The sequence below is a fragment of the Poecile atricapillus genome, chromosome 9 (assembly GCF_030490865.1).
Source record: "Poecile atricapillus isolate bPoeAtr1 chromosome 9, bPoeAtr1.hap1, whole genome shotgun sequence".
Lineage (NCBI taxonomy): Eukaryota > Metazoa > Chordata > Aves > Passeriformes > Paridae > Poecile > Poecile atricapillus.
Window position 1 is genome coordinate 15,565,760 of NC_081257.1, and position 13,770 is coordinate 15,579,529.

The window sequence follows — 13,770 nt, forward strand, 5'->3', positions numbered from 1 at the left end:
TTTCTGGGGAGGGGTGTGTGTGTCAGTTTTCTTCCTTTCCCTTGTGGTCAGAGGGCACTGGAGTTCCCTGGTGCCTGGCTAGAGATATTTGGGCACAGAACAGCCTTGCTGCTCTTGTAACCACATCAGCATGTGCTGGGTATGGGGAGAGGGATGTTGAGCATTGAAAAACATTGTGTGATACAGTGGATGGCTGTTACAAGTCTGTGTGTCAGTTCAATCCTTATCAAAGAAAGTAGTTATTCATTCCTAACTTCTTTTTTCTCTGCTCCCTTTTAAAGAAGTCAAAACGCTCTGCCAATGAAAGTGGGGAGGAACACTCAGCCAAATACAGCAACTCAAATAACTCAGGTAACTACGGAGAGAAGTTTGCTTCTACACAGCTGTGTCAGTTTTTTTGTTATTACTGTCATTTTCTGTCTGAAAAGATGGAGGATTATCAACACTTTACATATTTGACTACCAATGTCTGGTATCACTATTTTGGGTATTTAAAAATAAATAAATTATGTATATATATGAGGGCTTAAAAATATTGTCAATATTATATTTTCAGCTGTCTAATTTAAAGTAATGTGTCCTCTCTTCTGTGCCCTGTTCCTCAAAAAACTCATCAGTCTCTTCATTCTATTTGATATTTGAGTTGAATAACAACAATATCCATTACTTGGGCCGTTAAATAATTCAGTCTTCAGGGAAACTTTCTGGTGATCTTACATAGTAAGGTATTAAGATGAATGAGAAAATTATATGATAAATTGCTTCTTCAGTGCCAAATTTTAAAACAACAGAGCCTTTGACAAGTTTTCATTTAGTTAAAAGGTGTGGTTGTTACTGTGGAACTTATTACCAGAGTTGATATGCTTGGCTAAAATGTGTCCAAAAGCAGCTTGTTGTGGAGTACAACAACTGACTGAAAATCATCTCTTAGGAGAGATGGGATGCCACCTATGCATTGGCACAACTCTTAAGGAGAACAGAATTTGTATGCTGAAATCCAACAGCCTAAGCAACAGAAATGTTTCCCACTGAGAAATACTGAGTGCATTTCCTTTGTGTTTGGGGCTTCTCTCATACTCTGTACTGTAAAGCCACTGTTGCTATGATTGAGAATCTTTCCCAAGATGTGGAAGCAGGATTGGATTTTCAGTTAATAAAGTTGGCCTGCTTCCAGCAATCTGTCTTGTCAGTGTTGAACTGCCATGTCACAGCTGTAGTTACTTGACTGTTGTTTTATTTAGCAGGCTCTGGGGCGAGTTCCCCTTTAACATCTCCATCATCCCCCACTCCGCCCTCCACAGCAGGTATGTTCAAGAATCATTACAGCATTTATCTTTTTTATGTTGTTTTTTTTAATTCCGCTCTTCCCCTCAGTGGTGGTGTTATTCCCAAGGATGATTAAGGGATGATGGTATTCAAGGATGGAGCACCGAGATGACAGTTACCTTGTGGCAGCCTGAGTGTGGGCATCTGCTCCCTTTTGACGGTCATAGAGAACCTTTTTATAACCAAACTTTCTTGAGATATTCCTGATAAGATTTACCCAGGGTGTATGTGCTTGCTTCCAAGTCTCTATTACTCCAGATCTACCCACACTGCTACTTCCCAGGCATATTCTGGGCCTCATGTTGCAGTATGCATTTGTTCTGGTGTTACTGGTCTGTTGACTCTGAAATACTGCTTGTTCATCCTTTGTTTCTTTGTTCATTTTAGTTCTGTACTGCTGTGATGTATTTTCAGGAATTTTGGGTGTGACAAATTCAGTGGCTTAAGCTTCATAAATCTCCCCAGTTCTGCTACAGCCCATTGATAATCCAGTAGAGTTGGTAGAAACAAGTCTAGAAACAAGATTGATTTGGGTTAAAAATAGTATCTTTATTATTTTTGGCCATTTTTGGTTTGCTGGGTGGCTGTGCAGAGAGTTTTGCTAAATGTTTGACAGGGATAGGAAGTGGTGAAGAATCTGCTTGAGTGGGCAATAGAAATGCTCTGAATGTTTAATTAAAAATCTGAATATTGAGCAGTAGTGAATGTGCTTCAGTCTGAAAGACTGGAAGAGGAGCCCTGGCAAATATTAATAACAAAAGATGTAAACAGAATACATTTTTGGAGGGGAAGCAGCCCATGGCATTGCTGTTTTTTACGGTGACTTGCCATATGATTTCTAGTCCCAGGAATTTTCTATGCAGCACAACTCATTAACCAAAGCAATGCAATCAAATTTGTCTTTGCTGTGGATAGTCTTTCAAAGGACACTGCAGTCTGTGTGATGTAATTCAAATCAGTCATGCTGAAATTCAAATTAGTAATTTCTCCTTCAAGTTGAGGGCATGAGAAGTGTGTATTATAGGAACTAACTCTTCCCAGTTAGCCTAAGCAAGATAATGACTGTTACTGTGTTGCACAGTAACAATGCTCTTCTCTGGGTGCACTGACTGTGATTTGGAAAATTTACTGCCAGTTCTGTGGGCTTTAATAAGGAAGTAGCTGAAATGTGCCTCCAAAATGGACAGATGTTTAGAAAGCATTTCTTTCCCCAATAAAACTGCTGTTTAGTTATGTTCTGACTTGGACTTGTTGGAGCTTGGTTGAAAGCTTTTTCAAGTTTGAAGGATGCTGGTTTATGTGCAGATTCGGATCAAAATAGCTCAGGTTTTTGCTCAAAACTTGTCTCAGTTCAAACCATATTGTCACAGTGTGTTTGTTGGTCATCTTGTGCCAGTGTGCTCCTGATGACTTGTGGGGATCAGCCCTGTCTGACATGGTGCTTGTGGCCCTACCTGTCCTCCTGCTGGGGACTGTGTTAGTGAGCCGATGGCTTGGATGCTGTTTATGAGGTGTAAAGCCAAGTGTCACATCTTCAGGAATGCTTTTGTCAGTAGAATTTGTAGAAGAAAATTCAGATATTAAGTCTGACGGAAAACTAGATTTTTTTTTTCCACCAGCAGTGTTGTAACTTTAGGTGTTCAAGCATGCTGTTACTGCCTTGAGGAGAGACACAGTGGTCCCATGGTAGGACTTCATTTGTGACAAGTGATGCATCTGTAGCTTGCATTTCTCTCTTCTGATTTCCTTGTACTTACTAAGGATATTTACCTCTATACCAAAATTGCTTATGGGTGGCTGTGTGGTGAGAGGATTCTCAAAAAGGCATTGAGGCTTTCATTCTGTCTGTCTGGTTTGGTACGGCTGTATAAGAACTGGGACATCTCAAAGCATCCTGCTCATACAATACCACAGCAAAACTAAGGCTGATGAGGAAAAGTGCCCTCAGGAGAAGCTTTTGCTCTCATCCTGTCCTGTAACATATATAGTAATACATTTAGTCATATATAGACTAAAGGTCTATAGTAGTGTGAAGAGTGAGACACTGACCAAAAGGGAATGGGCTCCAGGCTGACATGCCCTGGGGAAGGAACCTTATTCAGGGGGTTTCTCATGCTTTGAGAGGTGCTTTGTCTCTGAACAATGGCCTTGTGAGGCTTGGCTTGCAGCAGAGTGCTTGGGAGAGTCAATGGAAAACAGACCAAGGAATAAAAGGATGGTTGGCTTCTGCTGTCCTATGGCAGCTGCAGCTGTAGGACTGAGAGCATGGCCTGCTCTGATGGGAAAGGTGCCTTCTGGAGACATTGGCTTTCATGGGCTGTTCTCATTGGTGAGAACATTTTGGGCTGTTGGTGTTGCAGGTACCTGGCTAAATAAGGTATTTGAAATACATTGTTAGATCATGCAAGTGACTCTAATGTAACATCCTGTGGTTTTGACATTCTCCCAGTGTGGTTCTTTTTTCCCCCCACAATTCTTTGCTTCTGCTATGAAAATCTGTTCATTTTCTTTGTGGCTGTGAGCAGTGGCTAGGATCAGAAGGGATGCAGAACAGTGTGGTATGGGTTATTTAAAAATTCATGGACTTTTTCTAAATCAAATAAGCCCAAAAGATACAACAAGATCTCTTTCAAGAGAGTAAAATTTGGAGGGTGTCACTTTTGCTTCTCTGGACTTCCCTGCAGGAATAGTGAAAGAATTGTGCTTTCTGTGTCAGTTGTTCTGTATCCTTTAGTATGACATGTTTCACTGACACCCATATGGTGCATCTTTCCTGCCCCTCACCTTCCTGTAAAACAGTTGGAATGCTTTAGGAAGTGCTTTTCCTGAGTGTCTCTGACCCATAAATGAGAATACAGCTGTTAATACAGCAGGAAGTGTTTCTTGAACTGAATGGATTTCATCTTCTTTGGCTAATCTTCCTGCAGATTTCTTGCTAAATCTCTCTAAATGCACTTAAATCCTGTAAAGCCTGAATTGTGGCATGTGCAACTGAAAGCATGTATGTTGTATTTGTTGACCAAGTATAATAATGCTTAGAGCATGGAAAATTGTGGTTCATTTTTCAGAATTGAATGAAGTATTGTAAATATAATATGAAATAGTCAATCTGCTCTCCTCATATTTGTCAGTGAGTAAGAATGTATTGACTTCTGTACTAACTTTTCAGCTAACAGTATCTGTTTTTCTTACTTTGACACGAGAACTGGATGATTAACTTGTGTCCTCTCTCTTTCTCTGCTGTCTTCAATAGAGCATGCATCATTTTGAACGTGAATTTTCGGAAAAGTAAGCTAATGCTGATTTATCTCTTTAAAGATGCTCTGTTTCTGAATGGGGAAGTTGGATGCAAATCTTGAAGTTGCTTAGTATTGGGAGGGAATAGAAGAGAAAAAAATCTGAATGTTCTTACAGATTATTTAAATGAAATACAGCATCTTTAAAAACTATCGCTAAAATTATTTTCTTTGTTCACATCCCATTCTCAGCCAAGTTTTTAATGCTGTTTGCACAATTGCTGTCACTTTAAATTCATAATTAAGTTTTTGTTTCAATTCAGGCATCAAGTTTACAGCATCTGATTTACTTCCTATTCCTTTTAACACACTCTTTTAACAAAAATGTCCCTGTAAAAACCCTTGGTAAGTTCTTGTTTGAGTGTTTTATTCTTACAACTGCATGAATGAATGTGTATTTGCAGGCAAAGTCCTTCAACATATGTATTGGAAGGGCCTAGTGATAGCCAAGCACTTGTCTCAAATGTTTTTTCTAGTAAATACAGGAAAATATTTCACTATAGGGCAGAACATTTTCATCTGTAGATGTAAATATTTTTGAATGCGTGTGTGTGAATTGAGATTTCTTTTGCACCACTCATGTCAAGAAGGGAAGGACAGCTTGGTGTTGATTGCCTAACTGAAGTAAATAGATTTGAAGATTTTTGAATCATGCTCTTAATTAACAGGTTCTATATGTCATGCTCATAGCTAGTCAGATACCATTCTGAACCCTGTGTGTATTTATGTCTTAAGGCGGAGCTCAGGTGTAAGGCTGTAATTTGTTACCAGTTTCCCAGGAGTTTAAGTAAATTATGTTGTCAGCAGCTCAATTTCAAGAATAGTGAGTCCTGAGGAATTTAACAATTTTCCAGGAAGAAAGGTGATCTCTGCCCCTACTTCCCTGTCTTTTCTACTCTTGTAAAAGACCAAAATTTGAAGATAACATGTGGAGTCTTGGCCTACTAACACTTAGTGATCCAAGCATTTTGTGTCTTTTTTGCCCTCTGTGTGTCAAACGTGTGCCTTCTTTCACCACGTGTTGTTACCATTGTATTTGTATTCCCTGGCCACTGCTTTTGTGGTCATTCATCTTGTACAACTACTTGCATAGTCTCTTTCAGCCTCACCTTGCAATTCCAGACAAAAATCTCATCTTTGTTCTCTGCAGTTCTTGAATCTCTTTGAAGCCATTTCTTTTGTGATCAGCTGTCCTCGGTGCTTTTACAGCAGTTTATGTGATCTGTTTGGGGGTAGGTTGGTGCACCAGTCCTGCAGGGTCCTGTTCTGACCACTTCAGCCACTGAATGGGTACTTGGACTGTTCTTAGTCTTGTTCTTCCTTTGGCCAAGTGCCAAAGTTTTCTTTCCTGACAGTCCATCCATAACAGAAACAGGACTCTAATGCTGGGAATGTCTTTTGAGTGTTTCTAATAGTAAATTGATGTAAATCTTTGGCAAGTGTAAAAATCAGATTTGGATAAGTAAGAAGGCCCCAGTAAGCAATTTATTTCAGTTTGTGCTGCCATTGTGTAAAGTTTTGGTTACTTCAGAAAGCAGTTGATCCACAAGCAACAGGCAGTTAAATTGTTTCAGTTGATCCCTGGTATTTCTATTAGGACTTGAGTATTTCCTCTGGAAGGGAAGAGAGTGAAGATGAGCTCAATATGTATTTCAGTGCTTTGTTTTCAGAGAAGGCTTTCATGACAATGAGAATTTCTCCTGAAGAGCTGGAAGTGCTACAATCACAGCACATATTAATGTACACTGGCAAAATTGGATGCTTTATGTGAATACTCTGCATTTTGAGCTTGCTCTCATATGGGAAAAGTCTTTTTTCAAAGACTGGTACAGATAGGAAAAGAGGGAGTTTTGAATTATGTCTTTCATCTACTATAACTGCTTGTTTTAAAAACAGCAGTTCTGTTTTTACTGTTACTTAGTCTAAAAACAACTGTTAATGAGGAATTGAGAGACAAATGGAGCACAGAGAACTTTTGCCTGCTTTTTTTTCTGTAACTGAGCTTTATCTTTCATCAAATCCTTTTTGAGTCTGAGATCCATAGTTACATAATTGCTTGACATTTGCTCACTTCTAACAAGCAGTTCTACTTCAGGAACAACGGTCTCTTGGTTGCCGTAGTGTTGTTTTACCTTGCCCAGAATCACAGTTTTTGTCACCAGTATATTCCTCTTTGTAGGTCAGAAATAGAATCAAGTGTTAGTAGGTGCTATTTGTCTCTTCATTCTTCCTATGGCATAACTCATGATCTAGGTGATAGAGTTGAAATTCACTGATGAGTAGTTGAAGGATATTTTTCCCAGACATTATGCCCATACTCCTTCCAGAGTGTAAGACAAGATAGGCCCATTATTATTTGACTTGTGTGGCTATGATGGTGCAATGTGCAGCAGTAGAGTTGCACAAGATCAGGGTGTGTGGAGGAGTGCCTGGGGCAGATGGGGCCACTTGACTGGATCTGAGCTGCCAGGAAACAGCTCCATGCACAGCCTCACCACTGGACCAGCTGCATGTTCCACTGTGGGCTCTGGCTTCCCAGGGAGTCAGAGGTGGAGGCTGGGGTTGGAGAAGCAGGAAGTGGATGTGGCTGGAGTAGAGAGCAAGGGACAGACTACAAAGGTATCTGGTGAGAACGGGAGAGGCAGAGAGGCTGGAGGTGTGTGTGACAGTGTTGTAATTCATTCTGTCTGTCAAAACAACCTTTGTTACAAGGTATTTGGAGAAAGTCAAACAGAACTTTGGAAGTGCAAAACACTTCCAGAAAACTCTATCTGCAGTTAGTACTTTAAAAATGAAGTATAATCTGACCAAGCAAAATGGTCCTCACAGATACTACAGTGATGTGGTCCTTCATTCATAGGAATATAAAGTGAGTTATGTAAGTAAGAACAGGTAGTAAAATTCACTTCCAGTCTTTGTTACTGTTCATGTCCCAAAGAGCAAATTGCCTCACTAGGGACAAACAGAAGCTGAACCTGGGAAATCCCGTTAAGTGATCTCTATTTTCCTTGGTGCAAGATCACATGAGTCATGTTTTGCATCTGAGTCCTGAGGCCCTTCAGGCTTCACTTCAGAGGTATCTCAGATGACATGACTCACCTGCAGATAGAGGGATTTGATCACTTTGGCATTTTCCATCTGTTCTGTTCTTCACACTCATTCAAGGGATGATGGGACTAGTGCAGGACTGACCAGGTCCAGCCACGCAGCCGCAGGCCTCTGTGGCAGGACATCCCTGGCATAATCAAACTCCATCTTCTCTCCCCAACTTCTCAGGAGCATCGTCCATACCCCCAGCACCGCCCCCGCCGCCCCTGCCACCAGCAGCTCCTCCCCTGAGCACAGAGGTGCCGACGGCGCGGCCCGACGTCAGCGCAAGCCGAGGAGCCTTGCTCAGCTCCATTCAAAACTTTCAGAAAGGAACTCTGAAGAAAACACAGACATGCGACTACAGTGCTCCCAGGATCAGCTGAGGCCACTGGTCACTCCAGGATTCAATTCCCTCTCCCCCTCCTGTGCTGACCCTCCTGACCAGCAACTGACCCACCAGCACAGAGCAGCTGCAGCTCCGTTCTCCCCGGTTTCAGCTTTCCTGAGTAGCAGCACTGCCCTGCCCGAGTTGCTTTGCTGTGCTGGGATAAGTACTCCGGTCTTGGCTGCAAGAACTGTGTTCTCTAGCTACAGTTTCAGAGGTACAGCAACTTCTATACAGCTGAATAAAAAAGCCCTGAAAATAGGAATGACCATGATGATGGTGAATTAATGCATTTTTCCTAGCTCCATTCCACCCCATTTTTTCAAATTACAGGAATGTAGTTTTAGTCTGCTCAGTTTTTCAACTCTTTTCATGCACTTGTAACTCATCTTAATTCTTGCTGTGTGGAGTCAACAAGTTTGTTTTACACAATCCAACCCTTAAAGCATACTGCACAGGTGAGGGAGCTGGAGAATTAAATCTTACTCCCACCATGTTTGCTGGTGGAGTTAAAATGCTGACTCATTAAGCTTGTTTAAATGGACATCCTACTTGCAGCTCTAGGGGAAAGTGTTTTTAAATGAGGAAGCAGTTGAAATGGGAGGTTATAGGGCACTGGGATGTTACTGTTGATCGAATTAAATGAAAAATTACTTCAAGTTAATTCTACCATTTAAACTTTATTGAAAGATCCTCTTTGATTTAAAAACTTAAACAAATTGCACTTTAAAGGATTATAGATAATCCATTTTTTAAAATTCAAGTACATCAGTGTTTGTTACTATGCAGAGAATGTCTGTACAAAGTTTCATGTAACCTGTGATATTCAGTCATTTTTATTAAAATGTTAATGGAATTCCTACAGCAGCATGTGGTGGGTATGTCCAGGTGGGATTCAACCTCCAAGCTAGACTTTCCAAGAACTGAACAGCACCTCTCCTAAAGGAAATACCCTGGGAAGTATTCCTGACTCTTCAGAAACAGGACCCAAGCTCTTCTGCCTGCTTACAGAAGGACCTCCTCTCCCTGTCTACCTGAGGTGCAGAGCAGACCCTGCAGCACAGGCTCCCAAGGCAGCTTTCCCTCTGTACCAGAAGCTGCTAAGGGAAGCCTTTCAGAGCTCCCTGGGATGCAGTGATCTCCAAAAGGCTGCTCTGAATGTGTCCCAGCTCCTCACACACAATCCACACAACTGCTGCTTAGGCTCAGTGCAGCTGAATAAACTAACTCATTTTGCACTGTAAACTATAGTAGGAGAGTGTGCTGTTGTCAGCGCAGGTGGGGAGTTAAAAAAGAAACCACAAAAAAACTTGAACAGTAAAAGCAAAGCAGCTGGGCACTTTTTTTTTTTAATCATTGTTATGTGGCAGCTGAAGAAAAATTAGGTATTGTTTCCCATCACATACTGGAAAGGTTCAGGATCTTTATTTGAGCTCTTGTACAGAAGCCTTTCTGCATGTGCAGAGTGCTCTTCAAACCAGACACAGCCATCATCTCAACCCAGCCTGTGGGCTGCCACAGCCTCTGCTCAGAGCTGCACTCACAGGCTGGGCTTCACATGATCAGCCAGATCATTCCTCTTTGATAAGCCTTGCAGCCACGGGCTCCTGCCATTGTACAGCATTCAGGGCCTGCTCTTGCTCTTTGCAGCTCTGCACTCAATCACTGCTACAGCAGGTTCAGCACAGCTCCTCTGGTACTTACAAGCTAAGCATAAACAGAGGATTTTTTTCCTCACTCTGAATTTAGAACAGGGTTTCTCCACAAACAGTAGCACTAACCCAGCTGTACTGTTGAACAAACAAGCATTACCACATTGTTGCATATAGAAAATGTGGCTTGGGGCGGGGGGGGTAACCCCATATAAATATTTTGGGAGGTCACTATACTTTCCCCATTGTACAAAAGATCATGGAGCTTATACAACAGAAATGATGCATACAACGTGCGCAACACCAAGAATGCCTTGTAAAGTAGGATTTTAAAACATGTATTTACAACTTACATATTCAAAGCTTTTTTCACTGCAAATACTATATCCTTCACTTGAGGTATGCTATTATCCTCTAAGATTTTTGCATAAGGCATGGGGACATCGGCACCGGTGACACGCACAGCTGGAGCATCCAAGTAGTTAAAGGCAGGTCCTGAAACAGAAGACAGCGTCAGGTTGCCAAGTACTATGGTTTTGTCTTGATTCAATTTCTAAACAATTTTATTCCTGTAGCTCTAATATTCCAGAGAGTGGTGTTCTGGCTTGTTTGTGTTCATGCACTCTGGGGTTTGTTAATCCACTCTGTGAAAATCTCTAGAGCAAGACAGCTCCAGCTCATCTGATGTAACCTCTAACTGCCTTTGCCTGGCTTCATCAAGAATAATCAGGATTTAGAGTAGGGAATGAGATCAATGTACTGTGAAACTCAGTACCTTCCATGATCCTGGCGCAGATTTCAGCTCCTACTCCAAACTGGGGCCAACCTCCTTCTACAGTTACCAGATGGTTTGTCTTGACCACGCTGGCTTCCACTGTTTCGATGTCCATCGGTCGAATGGTTCGCAGGTTTATAACCTGGGGACGAAGGAAGTGTGAGCCTTGGTGTGATCTGAGCCTGTCTGTCACCACTATTTGGGTACAGGGCCCTTCAGCACTTTCAGCTGTTCTGACTCCAAAGACAAGACTTAATAAAATTTGTAACTCAGAAACGTGAATGGCACACGCTCTTAAGGCACTTGAAAGTATTAAGACCCCTGTAGTTAATACACTGAAGTTTTGCAGAACGTGAACAAGAAGATGCTATTTTTCCCTCCCCCACATCATGGAAAGAGAAAAATAACCTAAACCCCACTCACCTCACACTCTACACCTTCTTTAGAAAGCACAGCAGCTGCTTCCACACAATGGCCAACAGGTCTTGAGTGTGCAACTAATGTAACATGAGTTCCTAGAACAGAAACAAGCGTTAGAAGAAGCTCTTGAGATTTAAAGCTTTCTTCTACACCTCAGGCTCCTTTCAAGGTAGCATTAGGATTCACTTGCAAATTTAGGGTTCTTATGTTTTTGAAGTACTGAGCCCAGACACAGTATGAAGAGAGGAAGAACCATGTTAAGACATAAATTTTACCCTTGAATTCAGGGAACTGAAGAGGTATTTCATATAATTTTCAGATTATCCTATTCAAATGTCCATATAATTCAGAGGTAAATTATGAACAAGTGGGCTGAAACACTACAGTGATCTCTTTTTGCGTTTTTGACCAAAATTACATACTTAGGTGAGGAAAACATGGTGTCAGCCAATCTCAATACTACAGAACAAATCCTTTATGGAATCTTTTAGAAGGATTTAGAAGGGTTATCATTTAAACTGAGATATGGACAAGCAGATAATATTTCCTTGTAAGGGCAACAGAACATGAAACAACACTACTGAATAAAGGAGCATTTGAACACTTGACATCTGAAATACCTTTCTGTGCCCCGTGACAGTACCCTGAATAGCGGAGAGGTTAAGAAAAGTCTCCAAACATGTGAATTAAAAAGGAAACAAATCCATTCTCAGCTTACCTTGCCTTTCTATTTTAGCTTTTCCAATGGGAATAACAAATTCCTTTGACTGTGCCTGTTCAGACATTTCAAAGGGAACACCATACAGTAATTCACTTTCCAGCATCACAACTACAAGGAAACATACTTGGATTAGCATGGACATCTGCAGGCACAGGCCAGCACTGACCATTAATGGTCCTGCAGCTCAAGACAGTAAACCCATCCAGGCAGCAAGGCAATGAGGACTATGTCTGCAGAAGGAATTTTAAAAAAAGCAAACCTAAGTCTTTACTTCAATAATGAATTATTTAAAAAACTTCTCCAACTACTCTGAAATGAGGTCAGGTATTTTACTTTCAGTACATGACAGTACAATCACTAGTTTTAGAAAGGTTTCATATTTTTAATTACTCTTTGTGGAAAATAAAGATAAAGGTTCCCCTGCTCTTGAATAAGAACATTTGAATTGAATTTCATGATCTGTAAAATTGAGTTACATAGGCGCTATATATGCAGGAACTCCTCCTAACTCATCTTCACCCTTTTTAATCCCTTTATGACAGACTTATAAATGCTTCCAGGTTTCCTGATTGATACCAAACTAACACCTGGCAGCAGCAGAAATTCAGTCAAAATCAATCTACTGTTAGTGAAAGCATGAGTCTCTCTATGTCTTTTTATGTACCCTAAAGCTGCAGTAAATCAACATTGATTGCTTTAGGGTTTAACCAGTCTTTGTTTTTGTGGGGAAAACAAGACATTCCTCAGGATCAAGTGCCAGGTATTTATGACCTGCGTGTGCTCACCTGGATTATCATCCCGGATTGCTGCTTTCAGCAGCCCTTTGGCATCTTCTGAGCTCCAAGGACTGACGACTTTGAGGCCGGGGCAGTGCCCATACCAGGCTGCAAAGCACTGGGAGTGCTGGGCAGCGACACCGGCTGATGCTCCGTTGGGGCCTCGGAAGACGATGGGAACAGCGATGGATCCTGCAGACATGTAACAGGTCTTGGCAGCAGAGTTGATAACCTGATCGATCGCTTGCATGGAGAAGTTGAATGTCATGAATTCACACACTGGTCTCAACCCTGCCTGTTAAATGTATCAAAAGAGATTCTTTACATAAAAATACGAAACATGTTTTTTTACATAAAAATAGTTTAATTTTAAAAAACAGAAGTAGAGGAATGAAAATGTACAAACCATAGCAGCACCGACAGCGATTCCTGCAAAGCCCATCTGAAAGAGAAGGAAACCAAAGGATAAGGACCAGAGAGCAGCCGATGGAGGGATCAGCAGGGTAGGAGACAAGGCAGCCTTACCTCGGATATCGGGGTGTCGATCACCCTTTTGTCCCCGTACTTCTTCCAGAGACCTCTGGAGATCTGCAGGGCAGGAGAAAGGAGTCAGGGCCCGCCTGAAGCCTTTTCCCGGCCCGCTAACGTCTCCCACATACCTTGTAGGCACCATCGTACTGTGCCACCTCCTCACCCAGCAGGAAGACGCGCTCGTCCCTCTCCAGCTCCTCATCCAGTGCCTGGTTCAGCGCGTCCCGCACCGTCACCTGCGAGACAGCGGCAGGCGGGCTGGGCGGGGGCGCGCTCCCACACGCCGGGAGTCACCTCACACCGGTCACCTCACCGCCCGCCCGCCCCGGGGCCGGACCCTCCCCGCTACCTGTATGGCGGCGGGCGCGGAGAGGCGGAGGCCCCTGCGCTGCTGGAGCCGCTGGAGCGGGGCCCCGGCGTTGCGGCCGTGCGGGGCGAGGCGGGCGCCCAGCGCCAGGTGCCGCAGAGCCGCCGCAGCCGCCGCCATCTTGCCCGTGTCCTCTCCGCCCTGCGGCCGCCTGGCCCCGCCTCCCCCGCTCTCGCGAGAGCGTCCGCGGCGCGCGGGTGGTGGCGAGAAGCGCGCGGCCTTATCGCGCCACTTCCGGCACCGGAGCCGTGCGGGCACCCCCGCGGGGCCGCGCGTGGCGCGCGCCCGAGCGTCCCGCCCGCAGCCCCGGCCGGGCCCGCGCAGCCCCGCGGGGACGCGCCCGCCGGGACGGGCCGGCACCGCCGGGCGGTCCCGAGGGCGACGGGAACGCGCGTCCCCGCCGCGCCCGTCCGCTCCGCCCCGTCCCCGAC

The 13,770-nt window shown here is 43.4% G+C and overlaps 2 protein-coding genes across 3 annotated transcripts in view; one reads left to right on the top strand and one right to left on the bottom strand.

Annotated features, from left to right (window-relative positions):
* Nucleotides 1-8,953, top strand: part of PXK (PX domain containing serine/threonine kinase like) — a 33,745-nt gene extending 24,792 nt beyond the window's left edge. The window contains exons 16-18 of one of the 2 annotated variants that reach the window (XM_058845014.1): nt 282-351; nt 1,245-1,304; nt 7,899-8,953. In XM_058845014.1, coding sequence (XP_058700997.1) covers nt 282-351; nt 1,245-1,304; nt 7,899-8,095 — 327 coding nt within the window. In that variant the 3' untranslated portion in view covers nt 8,096-8,953. Of the gene's footprint in view, nt 1-281; nt 352-1,241; nt 1,305-7,898 lie in introns of both variants that reach the window. The other variant, XM_058845013.1, reaches the window with a different exon arrangement.
* Nucleotides 8,758-13,591, bottom strand: PDHB (pyruvate dehydrogenase E1 subunit beta). Its single transcript, XM_058845015.1, has 9 exons — nt 13,322-13,591; nt 13,101-13,208; nt 12,967-13,029; nt 12,848-12,883; nt 12,451-12,736; nt 11,663-11,773; nt 10,948-11,039; nt 10,525-10,666; nt 8,758-10,244 (listed from the first exon to the last, which is right to left on the bottom strand). Exons 1-9 carry the CDS (start codon nt 13,457-13,459, stop codon nt 10,099-10,101), a joined length of 1,122 nt encoding a protein of 373 aa, XP_058700998.1. The 5' UTR covers nt 13,460-13,591; the 3' UTR covers nt 8,758-10,098.
* Between the last annotated feature and the right edge of the window lie 179 nt (nt 13,592-13,770).

Coding starts and splice junctions, on each gene's coding strand:
- PDHB (XM_058845015.1), bottom strand. CDS start 13,459: ATGGCGGCGGCTGCGGCGGCTCTGCGGCACCTGGCGCTGGGCGCCCGC. Junction 13,209..13,321: donor CCGCGCCCGCCGCCATACAG/GTAGCGGGGAGG, acceptor GCTGTCTCGCAG/GTGACGGTGCGGGACGCGCT. Junction 13,030..13,100: donor AGTACGATGGTGCCTACAAG/GTATGTGGGAGA, acceptor CCTGCCCTGCAG/ATCTCCAGAGGTCTCTGGAA.